This window comes from Harpegnathos saltator, unplaced genomic scaffold (genome assembly GCF_003227715.2).
Source record: "Harpegnathos saltator strain DR-91 unplaced genomic scaffold, Hsal_v8.6 scaffold462, whole genome shotgun sequence".
Classification (NCBI taxonomy): Eukaryota; Metazoa; Arthropoda; class Insecta; order Hymenoptera; family Formicidae; genus Harpegnathos; species Harpegnathos saltator.
Window position 1 is genome coordinate 51,418 of NW_020230275.1, and position 24,346 is coordinate 75,763.

The following is a 24,346-nucleotide window of genomic DNA, read 5'->3' on the forward strand; positions in this document are numbered from 1 at the left end:
TTTTAGGGGTACCTTAGATTTTACGAAATAAGGCCTTGATAAGGAAAACTGATGAGGGCCTTAGAAGGATTTTTTAGGGATGCCTTAGATTTTACGGAATGACGCTTTTACATGGAAAACTGATGTGAGCCTTAGAAGGATCTTTTAAGGATGCTTTAGATATACAAAATCAAGTTTTGTTTTAGAAAATTAATAAGATCTGAAGCGTGTAATAAAACTGTCATACTTTAGTATTGTTTTAGTGTAGGTACGCTCTATCTGATTCTTTTAAGGATTTTTTAATTATACCGCAATTGAAAACAAATTTTATTAGTTTTATTAGTTGCCATATTTACTAGTCCCTTTCAAGGATTTTTCTAGTATTGCCTTCGTTTCGAAATGCAGCAAACTTTAATAAAAACAGAAGCTGAATTTTTATGTGTAAAGAAAACGCTGTATTTCATTGTAAAGTATGCTATATTTTTAAAATAAAAAATTCTTGTTGTACACTAACGTGGTTATAAAGAAATAAAGCAATTACAGTCTAAATTTCTTGGAACGGAAAGAATATTTTTACACAAGGCAATAATAAAAATATTTCCTTATAAAGCCCTATTAATATTACCTTATAAGGATCTGTTAAACTATTTGTTACACATCTTGCAGAGCCCTTGTCTTTCTATCCCCAGGCCCGATTAATGTTAGGGAAGAATAATCAGAGCCCTATTAATTTTTCTACTCGGACCGATACACATATTTTCGCAATGCCGATAATGAGAGAGTCGCGCACTGATCGTTTGCTCACGGCGCGCGCACGTGTTGTGTCGGTATGCAAAGAAGATATACGACAGCGATATATTGGCGCAGCGCGCGAATTATTGACAGGATTGCCGTTGCGACCATCTTGCCAAGTGCGCTCTAATGAGCGGTGATCCGTTATCGCGGGACATCGCTGGGCGGGCGGGCGGGCGGGCGGGAAAAGCGCGGAGCGGAATCGACGAAAACGCACTCGCGGCAGAAATCTGATCGCGCGAGAATACGCGTCCTCCGCGTGGAAACATGTCGCGGCGAGCGACCGCGCATTTCGGTCTCTGCTCTGCTTCGCGCCGCTCAATAAATTGGAGCGGCGTGTCTCGCTAAAGACTCCGCGATGGTTTATAAGCTAACGCGATTCCGCGATTCCGCCTGTGTACTTCAGCCCTGCGTTCGCCGGGACGCTTCTGGGTAACCGCGGAATAATTCATCGGGATTCGCTTTTCAAGGATTTGTTTCGAACCCGGTCTCGGCGGAACGTGAGTAATGCGCGCGGCAGGAACCGATATTTCTTACCGTCACTGCTCCTCGCAATAATAATTATTTTCAATGCGACTTCTTCTTTTTTCACATACGCGGCCACAACTTGGGAATTGGCGGCGGTGAAAAGCGCGGAAAAGCAGGGCTGACGAAGTGGCTGCGCGAGTCGTGCGTGCGTGCGCTCGCGCGCGATTTATTTCGCGCAACGAGCGGAAGATGTATGCTCATTATTCGAGAACATCGCCGAATGAATAATGTCGACGTCGCCGATCGATCGCGGGTGGGGAGGTGCCTCGGAATATCCGCCTCAGTGGCGCGTCCTCTCAAGGGAATTTTCGGGAATCACCCTTTGTTACGCGACGGTAGCGATATACCGCGGAATAATCGCAGAGTCGCGGTGAGAATTTTGCGATTTCTCCGGCGACAGCAGCAGGATGCAAGGCCGATCTGTGGGAAAAATACAAATGGCCGAGTAACCTCGTCGAACAACGTGAGTCTCGTGCGATTAATCCTTCATATCCCGACGGTACTTAAAGATCTGTATAAACGTTCACGTGTTTTTTAACTTTTTTTGTGTCTTATTCTACATTCTTGTCGGCACTTGCGAGTGCCACCTTAAGATTTAGTCATTAAATTGTTGTAAAATTTATTTTCCTATTCCTCATGTTTGTATTGTAAACGCTACACGCTGTCTAATTATGCAAAAATTTAATACACTTGAAAAATAATAGTTTCAGAACAAGCGGAATTATCTAAATTTTAAAAGATTTCATTTTTATATATGGCCTCAAGAGGATTCCCTTAAAATTAAGAGGAAAATATTACAAACACATTATGCTTAAAGTTAGAAGGATTATATGTTATGTATATAATGCAAATACTATTGATTTTAATATAAATTTCCTTTTATACACAGGTTATTTAATCTCTTTTTAAGAGGATTATTATTTATTCTTACTGTACTTTGTTCTTACTGCTTATATTAGTTAATTTGAAAAAATGATTATAATGTATAGCGAAAAATAATATATATATAGATGTACTTCTAGTTCCAGTTCTACAATAAGTGGGCACGAACGAAATAAAATCATCATAACAAATAAATTTCCAATCAGTTTTGTTATGCACTTCATAGCTACAAAGATGTTTATCATAACCAATTGTATGAAACATAATTAAAAGAGGGAATATATTATTCAACTTCTTGCAATAGATTATAAACTGTAGTTGACCAAATATGGGTAAACTATCTTTGTTATATATTACAGCAACGTATCGTTTTTAAAGAGAGTTCCAAATATTCTGATCCACGAGCATATAGTTATTTTCTCGTTCATGTCCAGAGGTAAAACATGACTGGACAAAAGAAGCCGACATTCAAGTCAACATATTCCTCTTCGTATAAGAGGAAAATTAATTGATATAAGGGGAAATCCTCTTGAAACAATAGGAAAACAGTTAGAACAATATCTAATAAAGTCGCTCTATCGAAAGAGGAATCCTTTTCCTGCAAAAGGCTCCGCTTAGAATGTGAAACTATGGGAAAAATCACTTTAAAAATAGAATATTTTTTTCGGGTATGACGTCTTTGGTGGAAATAAATTCAGGATATAAAGGGTTAAAATCGAGATGCAATACGCATCCGGCCGCCATTACTGCGCTCGTCTAGCGCATTACGGCGTCGGCGGTGAGAGAACGCGCATTGCGCAAGGAGCGGCCGCTTCCTTCGTTCGGCTGGAATAATGCTAATGACTTGTACGTAAGTGCCGTTCGTTAAAGAAGAGTCACGCGACAAGATGCATGTCTGCGGTGCATTTTGCAGTCGCCGTGACCGGAGGAGCGTATCGGCTCTCGCGATCGTTCTTGGAAATTTAATAGACACGTCCACGAGGGACACGGCTCGAGGTATCCTCGAGCGACGATACCGGCCGGCGCTCGCGCGCGCCCCCACAGAGTGCGCGTTCGTGCGCTCGCAGATAAGCGGGGCTAAAGGATCCGCCCTGTGGAAGGATAAAATCCGCGTCGCGTTTGTCCGGCGGGCCGGAAATCCTCGTCGTCCGTCGTCTCTCGGTAGGAAAGAAAGCTCGAGCGCGGCCCGATAAAATTTCCATGCGAAAAACGATGGCGGCCGCGCTCTCGTGCGCGCCTCGCAGTTTTATCAAGTAGGCGCGATCGCGCTAAAAGACCGGACGCGGTGGGAGATAAAATTAATTACGATACGTTCCGCGCGCGCCTTCTCTCCTACCCCTCCTCCCGCGGAACGGGCGAGGGCGAGCGTAATAGGCGAGAGATACCGCGGGAGAGTGATTGTCCCACAGATAGCAAGGCTATCGCGCGCGCGGACGGCGAATTTGGAACTCACCGTGCGGACTCCAATAAAATTTCAATTCCGCTCACGCGCGCCACCGAAGCTGGAGAGATCCTTTACAACGCTGATGAAGTAATTATTCGGCTGTCGGTCGGAGAGCTAATTAATTGCCCGGCGGGATATTTTGCACTCGTGATAACCGCGGTATGGCGGTACGCAAGATCGTAGGAAAAGTCGCGGGGAATTGCGCTTTGAGGTTAGCTCGTAATCCCTGGTTTTTCACCAGCGGAAGGGAAATCCGTATTCGCATATTCGGGTGAACCGCTCGGAGTAAAGTGCGAGTTCGCAGCGGGCGGCGGCGGCGGCGGCGACCGATCATCGTTAGATTCGATTCTAACTCGGCGATATGCCGAGCTGGAACGGCGGCTGTACCGTCGGATTAGCCCACGGGATAAGGCCATTATCAGGCAAGCCTGAAATTACCGGACATTACGTATCGGTGCCGATTACATTTGCTCTCTCTCTCTCTCTCTCTCTCTCTCTCTCTCTCTCTCTCTCTCTCTCTCTCTCTCTCTCTCTCTCTTTCTCTCTCTCCCGCTCATACGCGCATACGCATGCGCGCTCGAAGCGACCGCGCCAGTAATTACGATCGCTTCGTCCACACCGCGCGGGTAAATGAATTTGAAGATTAGCATTTGCGCGGAGACGCGACACACACCGTCGATTACGAAGATTGCCGGACACGAGTCGTATCGTCGCATCGACGGGTGACGCATCGCGCTACGAGCTCGCCGGCGGCAATGAGAGAGAAAGCCGCGCGCGAGCAACGCGCGTTATTTACGGCGCGATGATTTGGAAACTAAACGGCGTTTGCGAGAGACACGGATTGATACTTTAGACCTGAACGCTAAGAGATTTACCACCCGTCCGCTCACGGAGCGCCTCCGTTTACTCTCTCATCGATGCGCTCCGTGTTTTGTGATTGGCTCATAAATTCGAGGCTCGTGCGACGCGTGTAGTATTCGTAAAGTGCCGCTCAATCTCGCGAAACTTCACGTCTCGTCAGGAGACGCGGAAACGGCCTCGTACGAGCTGAGCTACGCACTCGCGCGGAGCAGTCGCGGAGCTGCTGCTTAACGGTCGCGCGGAATCGGCTCTAAAATCGACGATTCGGCCGCTGCGAAAATTTAGAGGATATTTAATCTCGGCTCGAGAAGCGAGCGCACGGCCGCCGCTAAATAGGGCCTTAAGTCCCGCGTAAACCGTGGCACGTAAGTGGCACGAGTAGTAGGCTCGAGTTTTATAGCGGTTACGCGTCGAAACCACCACCACCACCATCTCCTCCCCCTCCTCCTCCTCCTCCTTCTGCTCTTTCGAGCTGCTCATGCTCGCGTGCCTCCTCGTGCGGAGACTTTATGGGCCAATAAAAGCGAGTAGCAGCCGCGCGCGGGAGGTATGCGCGCTCCGCGTAGGACAACCGCTCGGTAAACAGAGTTGCTAACGCGCAGCGAGTAGCCGCACGTGTCGAAATCAGCCGTTCCGCGCGGCAGCCGTTCGACGACAATGCGCGAGAGCGTTTACGCTTGCGGCAAGATTTATGCTAATTTTCCCCTTCGTCGCACTCTGCGTCCTCTCCCACGCGGCGGCTGCTGCGTCCTCCGCAGAGATCCTCCCCTTTTCGCCCTCTCTGTCGACGCAAACGGCGAAAATCTGGGAGTTCATTCTCCCCTGACACGAGCGGGCGGAATTGCAGCGCGCGAGTATCTCCGCTCGCAGCCGAGCTCGTCCCGGCCGGAGCGTGTTATTCGCGGGGCGCCGCGCGCGTTTTCGCCTGCCGTTCCTCGAAATTTCGTGTTTCCGTAATATGCAGGCGGCCGCGCGGCCCGGCTCGACCCGGCTCGATTAGCCCGCGTCCGATATGCAGTTTCGCGAGCTTCCCGGAGAAAATTGACCTATTACACGGTATTGCGTGAGAACTGAGCGTCCATAAGGCGAACTCTGAGAACACCGATGGGACAGCCGGCGCGGGCTGTGGGGCAGAGCTCTCTCTCTCTCTCTCTCTCTCTCTCTCTCTCTCTCTCACGTCGTGCGAGAGCGCGAGTGTCCGTGTGTTCGCGCGCGCGGCTTCACGCACGTGTGCGCATATCGGCGTGTGTGCGTCGCGTACGTGGACAACGACTAGGTGCGCCGTCATAAATCTGCCAAGCCGTGGCAAATTAAATCATTATCTGGAAGCTGCGAGCAAATTGCGCTGATGCATGCTCTTGCAAGCCCCTAACGTCGCTCGCTCGCTCGCTCGCTCCAGCATTGTGCCGCGCCGCTTCTTTTCCCGGTACCTTCGCATTCCTCCCCGGCCCGCCCCTTACGCCATTACCGCGATTTTACGTTCACGCGCGCAGGAAACTCCGCGGAGCGCCGCGGAGTCCCTCCTCCTCCTCCTCCTCCTCCTCTTCTTGCGGCTCGCGGCCGGCGCGGCGGTTTGCAGTTACGGCGCGTAGACTAATACTCATAAATTTCAGCCGGGGGATGATGATAAAGGGCCGCGGCGGCTGCGGCGGCGGCGGTCCGGCGAGAGATCGTGCGTTGCTTTACGCCGAGCTCCGGGCGAAATTTTCAACTTGCAGCGGCATAATCTCTCCGTGGCGCTGGTAGCCAGTTTTTCCCCGAGTGCTTTAGCAGCGCGCTGGAGAGGGTGAGTTCTCTCCCTCGCGGAGACGTCGCGCGAGTATCGACGGGCGAACGAGGTGAGGAGCGTCGAGTGAGGCAACGATTGCGAATTTCGACGGCGAGGTCGGAATCCTCGTTGTCTCGGATTTCGAGTGGTGTTTGAAATCACAGCTAACCGAGAAAGTTCGTGCCATTTGCAGACTCTGTCAAACTGCACATGCGCACACGGTTAATTAACAGTATGTTTATGTACGCCTGAACAATGGCTTATTTAATAGAGAATTTTCTGGTGTGTGACTTGTGGAGATTAATTATTTAAAGAACACTGTTATTGTGAGTAAATAAATGTTTTATGTTTCTATTAATCTCCAAAATGTTTCACACGTCGGAAAAATACTTTGCGAATAAGCTTTATTTTGAGTTACAACATTAGACCTGGGCTTAAACGAGTAAAAAAACATATTTGCGTACTTGACTTTAAAATTCATCGCCGAGACTACGTTTCACGCGGCATACGCATCTTTACGCGAACTTTCCAAACGGGATAGATGGTTCATTTTTATCAGGGTTAGATAGGCAGCCTACTCAGCGAGAAATAGCAAGCAATGGACACTGATGTTTTCTAAATGCTTCAGGCGTATAAAAGATGTCGATCCGATCCGATATTCGACCATCATTTTTCCTTGAGTACCTAACATTAAAAACTTTATTACATTTTAAACAGCTTCTTGTTTCGTTTAAAGGTGCCGTTTCGTTTAAAGATTTCGTTTAAAGAAGAATAGATCTCTTTCTTTTTTCTCTCTTTAATAAACAATGTTTTCCCATAGGGCTTTTTTCTGCGTTGCCACTTTTCAATCTCCTCTCCAATGTTGCCCTTGGTTTCTATAAGAAACTTGAGGAAATGTTTTGTTTTATTAATAATTAATGAAAGGATTAATAAAGAGGTTAATCATTAATAAAAGATTATACAATACTAAAAAATAAATAAAGGTAAACAAATTTCTACATTATTATAGGCATGTCGAATTATCCCTTCACATATGACCATTTATTCCTCACAGAATATTTTTAATATTTCATTATTATTAGTGTCCCATGAATTTTTTTCACAAAAATTCTCCCGTACCTTAAACATTATCCTCTACTGGAACACCTCCGGTGTATGCCGTTGATCATTTATCGCAATAATATAGATGTGTTATTTCCAATTAAAAAACCATGTTCATCTATCCCGGACTTACTCTATATTAAAACGGTGCGAACTTTCTTGGTTGCCTATTATAAAGTCGCGCGGACGCGAGCGAGTCTTCCAACGGCAACGTCTCGCCTTGTCTCTCGCAGGCGAATGCGCGATGCGCGGTACAAAATTTATTGTTTCCGACATATCGCCAATGACGCAAATGGCGAGGGCCATCGGCGAACAATTTCCGGGAACAGGCCGACGGCGAACAGCACGATCGACTCTTGTCCCCGGTTGAATTTTCATCCCGACCGTTCCGGTTCACCTCGTTGCGACATTGACGAAAGGAGTGCATTTCAGATACGCGATAAATCACCCCTGAAAAATTGGCTCTCGCGCGCCGCCACGGCCAGACCATTCGACCCGATTTCACTGGAGCCGCGCGCGCGCTCGAGCTGTTGACCGTGAGTCGTCGGGCCGGACCCATTAATTAATCCCCACGTTTCACGAATAACCGCGTCCGATCTTCGACGCGCGCGAGCGGAAACGGCTTATCATCGACGTGCGTCGAAGCCCACGGCACACGAGGGTATTTTGTTGCCGCTCGTATGTCGTACGCGCCGGCGAGCGAACGAGCGAACGCGATATCACACGTTGATTTAACTCTTTGCGGAATATCTCCACATTTCCTTTCACCAACTCGATATATATAATTATAAATATAAATATAATATTTTAGATGTAATTTGTCACGAAAAACACACGATTACTTTTTGAATGAGGAGAGGGAACATCAAAGTGTGATACATATTATTGTTTCATTGCTCTCTGTCTTTAAATCTTTTCCATGTCAACTGTGCTGGCATTTCGAGTTGCCGGAATAAATACTCATGCCAGCTGTGCTGACATTCCGAGTTGCCGGAATAAATGTTTATGTCAGCTGTGTTGACATTCCGAGTGCAAATGAAATTCAGCGTAAACTTTGCAGTGAAAAGATTTAATGAACCCCGAAGCGTGCTCCGTAAGAGCGATTCGCGTCGAATGCTCTCGCGGTGCACTAACGCGAAGCGAGTATTCGTTTAATATATCTGCTGTCGCCTACTTACCATCCTCTCTCTCTCTCTCTCTTTTTTTTCTTTCTCTCTCTCTCTCTCTCTCTCTCTCTCTCTCTCTCTCTCTCTCGCTGTCGGAGACAAGAGGGATTCGGTCGCGCTGAATGAAACTTTATGTCCGATCCACGACGCGGGCATAACCGAGCAGATATATGATCGCGATTGCGACGTGCGTGTCGGACAGTTGATAATTTAAACGACAGGACCCGCACACGTGCGCTCTCGTCCTTACGCACGGACATACTAATGCATCGACAGTGGCCGACAGTGTTGATTTTATCTCTCGTTACGCTCTTCGCCACTGTGCGCATTCGGCGTTGCGGAGGGCGCGGATGCGTTAGATCGCTTGCAGCAACAGGCGAGTTGCCTTCCGTCCGCAAATTGCACAGCTGACGTTTCAATCGCGTCGCGTTTGTCATATTATATCGCTTCGAGCTCGCGTCCTGTTTAGTCGCTGTCGCGAATCCGACATCGCGACGCGCCGCGTCACATCGCGACGTAAAAACGACAGTCGCGCGATCGATCCGCGATGTAATGGCTCTTTTCCTCCCTCTCTCTCTTTCGCTCTCTCTCTCTCTCTCTCTCTCTCTCCCCCTCCCCCCCCTCTCTCTCTCTCGCTCTCGCTCTCACTCACTCTCTCTCTCTCTCTCTCTCTCTCTCTCTCTCTCTCACTCTCTCTCTCTCTCTCTCTCGCTCTCTGCTTGCCGCGATAGAACTGACGTTTCGGCGGCAGGAGCGGAAATCCACACAGCGACGGATTTCGACGGGCCAATTTTCCTCGTGTACTACATTTCATATTGAATTAACAATACAGATATGCGGCCACACATGTAAAGAGCAATATCGGGGTTCTCGCGAATGTCAGCTTTCCAGCTGCCCTCGACGCTGGTAACGCGGGGATATCAGCTTGTGTAAACGTGACCTATCGGAAAATCGAAAGTGTAACTCACCAGACCGTCGCAGGCGGACAGAGCGACGCGGGAATTCCGATGGCCCTTAATGAATCCCCGATAATGACATTTACTGCCGTGACTTTTCGCCGGGCTACGAACGTGCAGGTCCCGCTTGTGCCTTTCCACGACCATCGCGCCGCCGATGAAGTTGTCGGCCGCAGTCAGCTCGATGTGGTACTCGTTACCGGCCACCGCCAATCGATAATGAACGATTGGCCCGTCCTCGTGATGATGATGCGTTACATTATTCGAGATCAAGTCGCCCTGATGATTCACCTTCCGCGGTATCACGATCTCGTGGTCGTGTATGTGTTGCCGCAGCGTGTACACACCTGGAAACGCAAGGAAAAGTCGGTCGTAAGGTACACCCAGAAAAAAGTAATTTCAGAACAAGCGGAATCATCTCAATCTTTAGAGGATTTTATTCTTATATATGGATTCTTCTTCCAAGAGGATTCTTCTAAGATTAAGAAGAAAATATTATAAACAAATTATTCTTAAAGTTAGAGGGATTAGATGTTATATGTATAATGCAAATCTTATTGATTTCAATAGAAATTTCTTCTTATAAACAGATTATTTAATTTTTTTTTAAAAGGGTTATTATTTATTCTTACTGTACTTTATTCTTACTGATTATATTAGTTAATTTGTAAAAATTATGATAATGTATAGCGAAAAGTAATATATATATATATATATAGATGCACTTCTAGCTTCAGTTCTACAAGTAAGCAGGCACGAATGAAGTAAGATCATCATAACAAATAAATTTCCAATCAGTTTTGTTACGGACTTTATAGCTATTGTAACAAAAATGTTCATCATAACCAATTGTGTGAAACATAATTAAAGGAAAGAATATATTATTCAACTTCTTGCAATAGATTATAAACTGTATTTTTTATATAAGAAGAAAATTAATTGATACAAGAGGAAACCTTCCTGAAATAAGAGGAAAATAGTTGAAATAATATCTAATAAATTTTAGATGAATGCTTCACTTTAATAGCTTTATCGAAAGAGGAATCTTTTTTCTGCAAAAAGCTTCGCTTAGAATATGAGACTATGGGAAAAATCACTTTACAAATAGAATATTTTTTTTTAGGTATAAATGTCTCAGAAATTGGACGTTTAAGCGTAAGTCATAATAAAAGATATAATACATAACATTAAGAATTATTTTGATATATAAATATTCGTATTTATTCAAAAACTTAAAATTTTTTTAAATAGAGAAAAATGATTTAAACCAATATATATATATATATCTATTATTAATGAAATATTTACGCACGTAATGAAGCACCTTAATGTAATGAACCAAGTAATGAAGTGCCAGTGACCGGACAGTTGAAATAGGTTATGGCCCAATGTTCGGATATATTTGTCCCAGTGCCTGATCGCAATTAGGAAATTAGTATGTACTAACGGAAAATAATATAAATATAGATGCTATTTTGCATATGCATACTTATTTAATTAATTTTTATTTTAACACAAAAGTATCAAATTGGATATATTTTTTTCCTAATCGTCGACTAATCGTCAAATATTGGAGTTTTTTTTTACAATAATTATTACTTTCATTCATTATTGTTAAAACAAATAGTAAATATTTTTTTTCAAAATGGTCGGATACTGGGACGTGTCCGGCCATTGGGACGTTTACCTTACATGACGGAAAAAGAAAAGCCTGTCTTTGATAAAAAGTATACGTTTGTGCACGTCGCGAGATATTTTTAAATATTTTGTATATGCAAAATCTTTTGTCTTTCTTCAGTCCCTTAATGTAATTATTTTAAATTGAAATATTTTCCCGCCGTTTGGTGTTTTTCTAAGGTTGGTATTGAACTTTCTAAAACGCCATTCATTATGATTCATTAGTGCATATAACCTTTTGCATCCCGTCAAATACACAAAAGGACTTTTTGCTGCGAATATTTGGTTTCGCCACTGATGTAGAAAGCTGCGTTTAGGATTATCATACATAATCCATTTTTCATCGCCGGTAACAATTCGCGATAAAAAATCTGTTTTACGCTGAGCGGAAAACAATGAAACGCGCGTACTCAACCGGCGGATAATGCTGTTTTGCGACAATTCCTGCGGCACCCATTTTCCGAACTTCTGAATTTTTCCCATTTCATGCGGTCGCCTTGAAACTGTGGCTCGATCAACTCCGAGCTGTTCTGCAAATTCTACTTGCGTTGGATCGGGTTTTCACTCAACGACGCTTCCAAATTGTCGGCTTCAAGCTTTCATGGCGTTCCAGAGCGCAGACGATCACTCGTGTAAAAAAATTATCGTCTTTAAAGCGACGAAACCAAGATTTGCATGTATTTTGAGACATAAAATTTTCCGCGAGAACAGAACAAATGGATTCACATACTTCAATAGCATCTTTTCCTTGCTGGAATTCATATCGAATCCAGTGTCGAATATAAGATTTTTCGTCGCTCATTGTATCGAGTATTATTTTCAAAGTTATGTACGCCAATGAGTCATAACGAACGGCGTTTTAAAAAGTTCAATACCAATTTCACAAAAACACAAAACGACGAAAAAAATATTTCAATTTAAAATAATTACATTAGGGTGAAAAAAGACTAAAACTTTTCATACACTTTTCCTAATAGATGCAATTTTCCCCTCCGAGTGAAAACTCCAGTCTCGTTGTGGGACGCCATCTTGAAGGCACAGGCGTCGTTCTGCAACGAATTAATCTTTCTGCGACACGGCCGAATGTGCACCGACTTGGCGATAAATTCGCTAATAACGTTTCAAATTTCCCCCGGACGCTTTTAACAATCGTAACGCTCGTCTACAGGGTGTCCAGGATAAACGGGGGACGAAATTCCCGCGCGACTTGCCACACACACAGAGGGAAGCGCACGCTCGCGCGACCGTCGCGTCTGTCCCGACGCCATTTCCATCGTCGCGTAGCTCTTTCACTCGACTTGTCGCCGGCTAATACGCCGTATTTATTGGGTGTTTACCGCTCGGCGATTTCACTTGGGCAATAAAGCGTAGCGTTTATTATATTACACGTAAGTGGGCAGACTCGTAAAAGCCGGACGCCCGTTCGGCCGTCGACGCTCGTTGGCGCGCGTGGTGGACGAAGTGGTGAAACCTCGGCCGGGCCGTTCAGGCGTCTCTGCACGGCACGGCCGGGAAAATGAAAAGCGGCTGACCCCCCCGCGATAACATGGCAGCGGAACGCGCCGGTGGTTACGCAGCGCAATAATTTGCGACTGATTTAGCGCGAGCTCGCTTTAGAAAGGTGCCGCCGTTGTTGCGTTCGATTAACGTCCTCGTTAAGCGCCGCCATCTGACCGGTGAGACAGATGGCTGGGTACGAGCGACGGCCGTTTCTTCGACACGCCTAATCGCTCGTCCTGACAGTCACGGGGTTTCGCGGGACGAATCCTTGGCCCGAGACCGCGTCTGCTAGGCGGACAGTTTGAAGCTTCTTCGCGACACAGAATCGCCAAGCCGGGGATTTACAGCTGTGAAGTGACAACGTCCGCCGTCGCCGCCGCCGCCGCCGCCGCCGCCGAACACTTCGATTTTCCGTCTATCCCCGTCGGGAAATCGACCCGACGAGAGCAAGATTGACTCGCAAGATCGATTTGGCGTTTTTAGCTGACGACGCGACGAGCCGCCGGCACAGCCACCGCGACCGCGACAGTTTCATCGATCGCTCGTCTCTATTCCCGACTATTGTTGCCGATGATCTAACACTTAATGGAATAATTGTGCTCGACCTCTGCGCACGGGCAATAGAAAGAAAAGCACGCGGCCGGGAACGCAGACGCGGTTCAACTGCGGCGATATGTCTTCATATAAGTACCGGCTGTGACAGTGTCATTATGGCCAGTGCCTGCATGTCGGCTATCGTTCACGGAAGCCGCCTGCTCTCGCGTTTTTAGCGTCTTCCTCGCTGGAAGCAAAATGATTCCGTCCTCCATCGAGGCCCTCGGCTTTGCGCCGAAAGGACACGAGAAGTAATGCGCGAGAGCGAGATAACGAGATGATTCGCGACGCTGCTAATCGAGAAGGAGAGCTCGGCAAAATTGAAATCAAAAGGGAATGTGAGTGAAGGATTTATATGGCCGGTGTGAAATTTGGATCCAGCTTCTCGCGCTTCTTCAATCATTTTCTTTGCATCGAGTTTACAGCTTTGCCGAGACTGGCGAATTTTTTTGCGTTCTCTGCCGATTAGAGGCGCCGAGTAAAAGTGTTTGACGATTCAGTCGAAAAGATGACCGACTTTTCAATCCGGGCGGCTTGGTTTAACGAAGCGCTACCCGAGCAAAAAATTGTTAGGTCTATCCTCATGAAGCATAAGGCCCCGATAAGACTGAAAGTGGACTGTGAACCTAACCTAGGCCCTAAAAAGAAACGTCTCATTATTACCATCAGGCCCCGAGATGGATCTTTCAGAGTTGTCATAGATTTAATAAATAAAGCTTTCATAGGGAAAACTGATAAGAACTTTAGAAGAATTTTTTAGGCATGCCTTAGATCTAATAAATAAGGTTTTGATAGGGAAAGCTGAGAAAGGCCTTAGGAAGATTTTTTAGGGTTGCTTTAGATTTTACGAAATAACGCTTTAACGTGGAGAACTGATGTGGGCCTTAGGATTTTTTAAGGATTTTTTGAGGATGCTTTAGATCTACAAAATCAAGTTTTGTTATAGAAAATTAATAAGATTTGAAGGGTGCAATAAAATTGTCATAGTTTAGTATTGTTTTAGTAACTACGCTCTATTTGGTTCTTTTAGAGATTTTTTGATTATATCGCAATTAAAAACAAATTTTATTAGTTTTATTAGTTACCATATTTATTAGTCTAAAGATTTTTCTAATGCTGCCTTCGTTTTTAAATGTAGCAAACTTTAATAAAAATAGCAGCAGGATTTTTGTAAAGGATGCTATAGTTTATTGTAAAGTATGTTATATTTTTAAAATAAAAAATTCTTGTTGTATACTAACAAGGTTATAAATAAATAATTAAATTAGTTTAAATCTTTTGGAATGAAGAGAACGAATATTTTTACTCAAGCAATAATAGAAATATTTCCTTATAAGGCCCTATTAATATCGCTTTATAAGGACTCGTTAAACCATTTGTTACACATCTGGTAGAGCCCTTGTCTTTCTATCCCTACTAGGGCTCGATTAAAGTTAGGGAAAACTAAGCAGACCCTTATCAGAGCCCTATTAATTTTTCTACTCGGGTAATGCACTGATGGACAAGACGGCGAACGTTTTCTTTTATCTTTCTGTCGCTTCTGGAGAAATATCGGAATTTGCGACGCTAGAAATATCACGTCTGACGAGTAACCGACATTTTCTGATGAAGGAATAAGGGAAGAGTGGCGCCGGGCATGCCCGAGTCGAAATTTCGATCCTCTCTCTTCGACCTCAATATTCCATTTAACGCTCGTTTCCAATACCGACCTCTTTCGCTTGCATCGAATCCACAACTTCGCGCCGAGAGGTCTTTAGAACTTACAAGTGGCAAATTGTGCATTTCCTGCCATTTAAAGGCGCCCGGTAAGACTTCAGATTCTATATAAATTAAATCTCCAGCGCGGCCCTCCGGAATCTAAAGATGTCGGACGCTTGAAAATAGAGCTGGGGTTCCGACTCGGCTATTCACAGTCGGGTCTTGTCTCAAGTTCGTCTGCAGTCCGGATTGTTTTCTCGACTACGAAGCACCAGAGAATCAATCTCAGACCATCTCGAATGTAAGACTCGACCGTGAACAACCGGCGTATGCGAGAAACGCGAAGGGTTGGTTGCTCCCCTCGTCGAGTCTGCCAGCAGCAACCCTGTTTATCGTCGCGAGCGGCGCGATTGCGCGAGTCGAATAAGTTAAGACCGAACGGAGCGCCTATTTATTCCCGACGTGAGAGAGAGGGGGAAAGAGAAAGAGAGAGAGAGAGAGAGAGAGAGAGAGAGATGTGAGTTATTAACTAGTTAAACGGCGAGGTTCCGGGAGGCGGCGACTTTATCGGGCCCGGCTGCAACGTTTCCATGCGTCTTGCGCAATCCTTGAAATCCCGCGAGATTACGGCCGAGCCGCGGAAACGTAGGTGTACATCATTGGCGTGCGTTACTGCTCTCGGCAGCCTGCGCCTAATAGTTTCTGCGGTTAATGGTTTTCTCATGATCGCGCGGCGGCTCCGCTTCGCGGGCGCGAAACGCCCGCCGATGGTCCGCGCGCGAACGCAATCGGAACGCGCTCGCGGCCGATACGCGGTGGGTGGTTATCCAGGCCGGTGGCGGCGATAGCGCGACCGGCGGCACGATTTACACCATTTATCGGCTAATTTCATCTCTACATTAATATTAAACAGTAATCAGCCCGCGCGCTCTGGTCAGCCGTTACCGCGCCCGCGCGATGGCATCCGTTTGATATACAGCCGCGAGGAAACATCCTTCATCTAGCGCGGCCCATTACTAGCCGCGACTGCTCCGAAATGCGCCTGAAACCCCGGCGAGTTCGTCCGTGCGAGAAAGCGAAGCGATACGCACATCGCCGAGCCGCGCGACGACCACGATGACATATCGGGCCCGCGCTCTATAGAGTCGTCAAGGTGAACGAATGCGTTACAATGCGTCCGTACGCAACGCCTCGTCACGTCGCCGTGACGCCGCCGCCGCCGCGCCTGGGTCATTATCGGGCGAGTGTGTGTGCGCGCGCGCGTTTACCTCGTTCCGGAAAACGGATGTAACCGGCTCGATTATCTCGTTAAATGACTCGGAAGGGAAAAAATGACGGAAAGGAGAGAGAGAGGGAGAAAGAGAGAGAGAGAGAGAGAGAAAACACGCGGCCGTCGCTCGCGCTCCGCGCACAACGAACGCCGATGTGGCCGAGCGGGCGTTTTTGTCTCGTTGCATTTCGAAGTAATCTCCCTCTCTCTCTCTCTCTCTCTCTCTTGCCGTTTCGAGACGGGGCGCGAAGGCTTCGAGTCGCCTTGACGAGACGCACAGATCGATCTGTCCGCTTTCCACGGCGGTCGGCGATCGCCGAGAGCCGGCTAGATACGTAGACGAACAGGACGCGGAGGAGGAGGAGGAGGAGGAGGAGGGGCGGCAGAGGGGGAGGCACGGGAGGGAACGGGCAGAGAGAGAGAGAGAGAGAGAGAGAGAGAGAGAGAGAGAGAGAGAGAGAGAGAGAGAGAGAGGTGCCATCTAGTGCAGGTAGTTGAACGGTGTAATCATCATTATCCCATTATCATTAAAGTCGGAAAAATGGCGGGGCGACCAATAGGCGCGCGCCTCGAGCGAGTCGGGGTTAACTGCAGGTGGGGACGTCGGATGGAGATACTCGCGGACCTCCCATACAGGCTGTACCTACTGTAAACGTCGATGCACGCGCGGCGGATCGAGGCCGTTCCTACGTCGTCGCGTGTGTGCGCGCCGCGCGCGCTCTGCGCCGCCGCCGCCGCCGCCGCCGCTACCACGCGGCTCGTCTAATTGCGTATAATTGATGACGCGCGCTGTCCCGGGTTAACGTAATTATACGAGACTTATGCAGCGAGTTATTAATCGGCCGCGCTGTTACCTGCCGACAGTTAACCTCCCGGCGGTCACGTTTGTACGCCGAGAGCCGAGAAGAGAGGAGTGACGAGAGAGCGCTCGGCCTCGCTCCGCAACGGCTCCGTGTACGCCGTGTTAACTTGATTTCTCTCTCCCCCTCTTCCCCCCCTCCCTTCTCTCTCTCTCTCTTTCTTCCCCTCGATAACGAACGCGCAAAAGGAAGAAAAGAGAAATTGCTACTCTCGTATATCTCAAAATGTATTCCTGCGCTGCCCGCAGAAGTGCAGAACTCGTTTCGAGGAGAGGGAAATTAATTGGCACTTTTTCTTCTTCTTCTTCTTCTTCTTCTTCTTCTTCTTCTTCTTCTTCTTCCTTTGCTTCACGATAAGTCACCGTGTAACTGGTATGCGACGCGGCCGATCGATTGAGATGTAAAACGAAGCGAGGGCCCCGCGCGGTATTAACCGGTATATTCGCTTATTCTCGTGCGGCTTCTCGATTCCCGGGAAGGAACCGTCCGTCTCTCGGCGCGCATAGAAAGTCTGACAGATTTAGAGGTGGCCGAAAGATCGACCCTCCCGCGGAATTTATGGGAATCCGCGCGCATATGGAAATCCCGTATTGCAGATCGACGCGATAATTCAGAGCCGATCGCAAGGCCGATCCGCCGATGCCGCGCGCGCGCGCGCGCGTTTCGTACGTCTGATATAACGTAATTTATCGTCGCGGCCGCGTTGGTGTCCGTGCGCCTGCCGTTATTGTGCACACGCACGCACACGTCGATCGCATCTCGCATCCCGCGCGCGCGAGCGTGGCCGTACTTCCATACTTCGTCAGTGTCGTCGGCTTACTTCACGTGCACGCGAAGAGACTGACGTTGCTACGATCTAATCGATGAAACATTCGTCTTCCGCCGCTTTTTCGCCGGCCGCGATCAATAATAAGGAGGTATGATCGACGCACGCGCTCTCGCGGCCCGGCCGGCCGACATCTGAAATTCGGCCTCGCGCCGAAAAGTGGAGCGCCTTCGGACGTGCCCTTATTTTCCCGTCCGACCGCGTCAAGTGACACACAACTACATGCGTGATCCGCGCGCGACTTTGAGAGCGCGCTGCCGCGGATCGCCGTGAGCCGACAAGCTGCACGGGTGAGGGATTCGCGCGCGTGCTCTTCTTTTCTTCCCGATTCGTGTAAAAGCAGAGCGACAGCGGCGAGAGAGGGTCTCTCTCTCTCTCTCTCTCTCTCTCTCTCACCGATGCGCCTCCGCTTTCTCATGCGGAGGGCCGAGGATACGAGCGCGGCTTTCGATACCGGTTTCACGGTTCCACGGCTTGTCACGGGCGAATCGCGGAGGCGCAGGAGCTAAAGTTATTAGGCGTCGGAATGATTCTTTATCGGCGATACCTGGGTATTACGGTAGAAACCAGTTCCTCCAGATGACTCACTCCCGGGCCCATCTCGGCGGGCCCGCCAGGCCATCGGCGCGGCGGTCCCGCAAGAATGGGGCTCCCTCTCCCTCCGCCTCGCGTCTGCCTTCAGCCGACTGCCCCCATTAGCATATACCTACTTATCGAATTCATTAAAGCCGTCACGATATACCCGCGCGGAAATATAACCGAACTACGCAGCGGGTCGCTCGGCGAGAGAGAGAGAGAGAGAGAGAGAGGAGAGGAGAGGAGATGAGAGCTCGTCTCCCTAGCGCGGCGAGTTTCTCGTAATCGCCGGCTTGAATCATCGAGCAGGCCCGAGTGGAGCGGCCGCCTGCTCGCCGATTTTTTTACGACACGGAAATCTGACACCGCTCTCTCGCGCGATCGACTCGCGCTGTGACCTTTATCCGAAATTCTGGTGTAAGTGCCGCCGCTGAGTAATACCGCTTGCGCGCCGAGGACAGACCTCGCCTCCTGCAAAACACGCGGACTCGCGGGCGACCGGTAAATTATGCGAGTCGTCGACGCCGCCGGTCGAAGGTTCCTTTCGCGAAACGCGGCTATCCTCGGCGAGCAGTCGCTTCGCGCCTCGCGCCTCGCTCCAATGTGACCCCGCCGGGGTGCTTCGAGTCCTGCGAGAGCGACGTAAATCCTGGAGGAAAGGCGGGACCGAGAGATGCGCGCTCCATCATTTCGTCATAATCACCATTTATTTTAGAGGCCGCGCGCCAACGGCTTTACGTGCGTACACTTAAACCTTCCGGTATTACCGGGAAAATAACGACACCGTGCAACGTCGTAAATCTCCGACGCGACACGCCGGAGAGGCTGAGCTGGAGAGGGAAAGTCCCCCCGAAACTTTACGAACGCGGCTTCGGATTCGGGAGATGTAGACGCATCAACTTCTGTCAACTGCCGCGACATCGCTTCGCAGAGATCGGAGCGCGTAATTAGACGCGCTCGCTCGGCCCGCCGAGTTTTAGACCCGACGTATCTCTTCCTCCCCCCTCCCTCTTTCTCTCTCTCTCTCTCTCTCTCACTGAGAGAACGAGATGGCTGATATTACGAAAACTATAGTTATTTCTAGCTGCAACTGTATCTTCTTGTTGTTCCAACAAAACAGTAGTCGCAATATTTTGTTGTTATCGCTATGTTATAGTTCTTTTAACTATAGCTCTTTCTTTTTTCCGACTGTATATCTTCTTGCCGTTCCAATAGAACAGTAGTAAACAGTAGCAATATTGTTATCGCTATAGTAATTCGTAGTACAAAAATGGCTCTCTTAACTACAGCTCTTTCTTTTTTTCTGGTTACGACTGTATCATCTTGTTGTTCCAAAATAGTAGTGGACGCAATATTGTCGATAGTAGTAATTCTCGGTACAAAGTAGTTCTTTAGCTTTGACTATAGCTCTTTCACCATGCAATTATAGTTACTAATATCAAACACCTCTGTGCTCTCTCTCTCTCTCTCTCTCGTCGGCGAATTATTCGAGGAGTCGGCGATAAGGCATCTCATGCGCAACTAAGCGGGACGATCCTCAAACACAATGGTATATTCGCGAAAACCCGACGTGTAATATACCCGCCGTCCGATTTCGTACAAATGCTGCACTGTGCGCAACTGGAAATTCCGTCGCCGCCGCCGCCGCCGCCGCCGCCGCCGCCGCCGCGGCCGGCGCGCACACTGTGTACCGCCTCGCCACAACAGCTGGTCTCGCTTTTACGGCGAGCGAGATAGCTTTGATTAAATAAGCCGTGCCCAAGGTTCCCGCGGATGCGGTTAATGCGGCGCGCCGGTGGTTTATCCCGGCGATCGAACGAGATCAATAGGGTCATTAAGGAATTTACCTGAGTCGGCTGACAAATCGCATGGCCATTCGATCGTGCTCGAGTTGCGCCACGAGATGACAACGACGACGACGACGACGACGACGACGACGACGACGACGAGACGCGATGAATCGCCCGGCTCTGAATCATTGGGACTTTTCGCTCTCGTCTTGCTTCCCTCCTCCTCCTGCCCCTCCCCCCTTGCGCGACTGAAATTCGCCCGATTAATAATTCCATCTCCCGCGAGAGCGATAATGCGCTTCGTACCGCGAGCGTGTGTTTACGCATTCCGATATTATTGCGATTAATTCTCGCGGCGGCTACGCGCATTCCGACGCCGCCGGCTAACCGATCGCCGGCTTGTCGAGGCGCTCTTTTAACGAACCACCGCCAATAAATCGGAATAACGAGCGGCGATTGCGCCAAGTTGCCGCCGTATACTCGAGTGCCATGAATACAAGCTCGCTACTAATTCGCGCAAAGTGCGTCAAAGCGGCCGATCGACTCAGCCAGCCGCGGCTCGCTGATCGTTCGAAAAGCGACCTTCTCTCTCGCCGCTCGACGACGCGCCGTTGAATTTCCCGATCGCCGCGCAGCGAAGCGCGTTGCACCGCGAGAGACACGCATTAGGTCGCGCGGCCGCGACGCAATGGAGTCAGGTCGGCCGGAGACGGCGCGATTAATCAGCGCCCGGTACAACTTAATTATTGTCCGTGCTCCCGTTAGTCCCGGTTCCGCACTCCGCGAGCGGTGCGTTCGCGTCGCATAGCTGCGAAACCGCGCCGTCGCGCTCCGACAAATACGCCGATCGGTGCCGATGAGTCCCGCGATAACGCGCCGCGCTGGCGATCGAATTTTATCTTTGCGGCTCGTCGGCAGGACTATTCCTCAACGTCGCCGTCGTCATCGTCGTCGTCGTCCGGCAGCGACGGCGGCGGCGGCGGCGGCGCCGGTGACGACTCGCACGTGAGTGGATACAGATTAAGCGCGATGCTCTCGCGCGCAAAGTTTCATTTAATTAACTGTGTGCGCGACATGCTCCCCGGACGACGCTCGCGACGCCGTCTCGAGTTTTGCAGATCGTCTCGCCAGAAGCCATTAAGCGCGCTCGGATTCGCTCTCGCACTCGAGACAGCGTGTCGTCAAGGTGAAAATGCGCGCGCCAGCGCGACTGGATCTCGAAATTTATTCTAATTTATTGATACACGTACAAATATATATATATATATATATATATATATATATACAGGGTGGCCCACGTAAAGTGTTACAAGTCCATAACTTTAAAAATATTTATCAAATCAAAAAATTGTTCATAAGGAAGTCACGTATTCGAGAGGCCTCTCTAACTACATAAACGTAAAGTCGCCCCAGCTTCCTCTTTAAGGGGGAACGAGGGTAACTTCATAATTCTAAATAGAACCCCCTATAAAATGCTGCATATTTGGATTCTACGGGAAGAAACAAGTAAATTTTATCGGAAACATTTGTTTGGAAAATGCTTCCATCAAAAGTTATAAGCGTTTAAACCTTTAGCGATTTCATTCACGATTGAACTCCTTTGACACAAAGTTGCGTGCGCGATATAAAACAAAAACAAAAAAGACCTTAGAGTACATACTTGATAGTTGATGTTAATCAAGAGAAACATAAATAAACACATTTATCGAGAAATGGGTCTGTGATCTGTATTTACGTTTCCCGATAAATGTGTTTATTTATATTTCTTTTAGTTAGCATCAAGTATGTACTCTAAGGTCTTTTTTGTTTTTGTTGTATCGCGCACGCAACTTTGTGTCAATGGAGTTCAATCGTGAATGAAATCGCTAAAGGTTTAAATGCTTATAACTTTTGATGGAAGCATTTTCCAAACAAATGTTTCCGATAAAATTTACTTGTTTTTTCCCGTAGAATCCAAATATGCAACATTTTACAGATGGTTCCATTTAAAATTATGAAGTTACCCTCGTTCCTCCTTAAAGGGGAAGCGGGGGCGACTTTACGTTTATGTAGTTAGAGAGGCCTCTCGAGCACATGAAACTTCCTTATGAACAATTTTTTGATTTGATAAATATTTTTAAAGTTATGGACTTGTAACACTTTACGTGGGCCACCCTGTATATAGATACATATCCCAGAGAGCCTCGCGGTCTCGGAGGCTTCACGAACCGAGTGTTTCGCAACGGTGCGGGACCGCGAGGCCCGGCTTCGATCATCAGAATGATTCAAGGTCTCGCCGAGAAAGAAAGAGAGAGAGAGAGAGAGAGAGAGAGAGAGAGAGAGAGAGAGAGAGAGAGAGAGAATACCTCTCTCGGCTTTTTCTCGGGATCGGCAGTTCGCGCGTCTCCCTGTTTTCCCGCGACGCGGATGATATTTTCTCATGACTCGTCGGCGCGCAGGACGACCTCCTCCCGCGGGAGGAGCAGACGCAGACCAGGCCGCCGCTATTATTTCGCCACTTAGCGGGAGTGGCGTGTATGTGCGTTGTCCGAGAAGAGTGACTGATTCGCACCTGCGGGGGCAGACAGGACGAAGATGCCGTCGAGCGTGGGCCGCGACCGATCGGTAATAACGAATAAAGCCCACGCGGTCTTGGCTGCTCTCGAGGACGCCCGTGGCGTAGTTGGTCAGTGCGGATGCCACTACCCGCGGAAGGTGCGAGTTTAAACCCCCGTATGTCGTAGCGCACTCGACGGGTCGCTCTCCTTCGAGAGACAATGGCGGAAGCACTTCCTCCCCCCCCCAGGTTATCCTAAAAGATGGAAGCGTCTTCGGCTTCCGGAGATTTTTTCGAGTCCGCCTAAAGCTGAAATCTACACTTGTGCATAATCTGCTCACACCGTGTAAATATAGGCGAGAGGAATCATCATGCTCTCTGACGAGGGTAAATAAAACTACGAAGGTTGCAGAATAAATGTATGTCTGAAGAGTGAATAGAGTGGTCGGAGTGGTATGATCCTCCTCGTGAGAAACAAAGAGAGAGAGAGAGAGAGAGAGAGAGAGAGAGAGAGAGAGAGAGAGAGAGAGAGAGAGAGAGAGAGAGAGAGAGAGAGAGAGAGAGAGAGAGAGAGAGAGAGAGAGAGACGCGATGCCTCCTCACCCACTCGGGTGGCCGATTCGCGCGTGTTTCGCGGACACTCGTTCGTCGGCGAAGCGCCACATTTTCGACCTCGACATGGACCCTCGACCCACCCTCGCGCGCGAATAGTAATCTCGCGCGCACGCAACGTGGCGCTACTTGGTGTGACAAAGTTTACCGGGCGCGGCGTTCCGTCTTTCTCGCCGCGTCACCGAGTTCATCGTTTCTTATCGCGAGAGGTATCGTAACTCGGCGACCCCGGGGAAATCGGTGTGAAGTCCGTTACTGCACTGTCCCGGCCGGAAAACACACAGTGGCAGGTAGTTTACACGTTCGATAAGTGACTGCGCTGTCGAGTCGGACGACGCGGGCAAATTTCTCACGTGCCGATGGTGGAGCTCGCTCTCGAGTTTACTCGCCGGCGCCGATGTCCTCCCCGGGACTCCCCGGGGGATAGAGAGAGACTCCATGGTTCCGCGGCTCCGGCCGACGTTAACTTGCGGCGGTGGCGTTTCGCGATATAGTGATATAGCGATATAAAGAGAGAGAGAGAGAGAGAGAGAGAGAGAGAGAGAGAGAGAGAGAGAGAGAGAGAGAGAGAGAGAGAGAGAGAGAGAGAGAGAGAGAGCAGACGATTTAGCGTGCGAACGTGCGGGCGCGTTACCTGCGGCTGCGGCGTTGCGCGTTTGGATGATTTAAAAATTTGCTGCATACAGGTCGGATGAAACGTGCGAATTCCTCTCGGCACTTCGCTCCGACTATAGGCGAGTCCCAATGCAATCTCAGGCTCAGTGCACTTCTAACGCAAACGTTTGCGACGTAGAGACAAGTGCTTCCACATTTTATTGCAACACACTTGCAGCAATGTAGACTAAATTATTTGCGAACGTCGTGTTACATAAATACACATAAATACACATAATTTTATAAAAACGCTTTTTCCAATTTTTAAAAAAGATG

General features: G+C 48.5%; 1 protein-coding gene across 1 annotated transcript in view; it reads right to left on the minus strand.

Annotated features, from left to right (window-relative positions):
- The window catches only part of LOC105184186 (A disintegrin and metalloproteinase with thrombospondin motifs 7), a 69,498-nt gene that overhangs the window by 26,236 nt on the left and 18,916 nt on the right, over nucleotides 1-24,346 (minus strand). Inside the window, exon 3 of the mRNA XM_025301999.1 lies at nucleotides 9,490-9,824. Within this exon, the coding sequence (XP_025157784.1) occupies nucleotides 9,490-9,824 (335 nt within the window). The remainder of the gene's footprint in view (nucleotides 1-9,489; nucleotides 9,825-24,346) is intronic.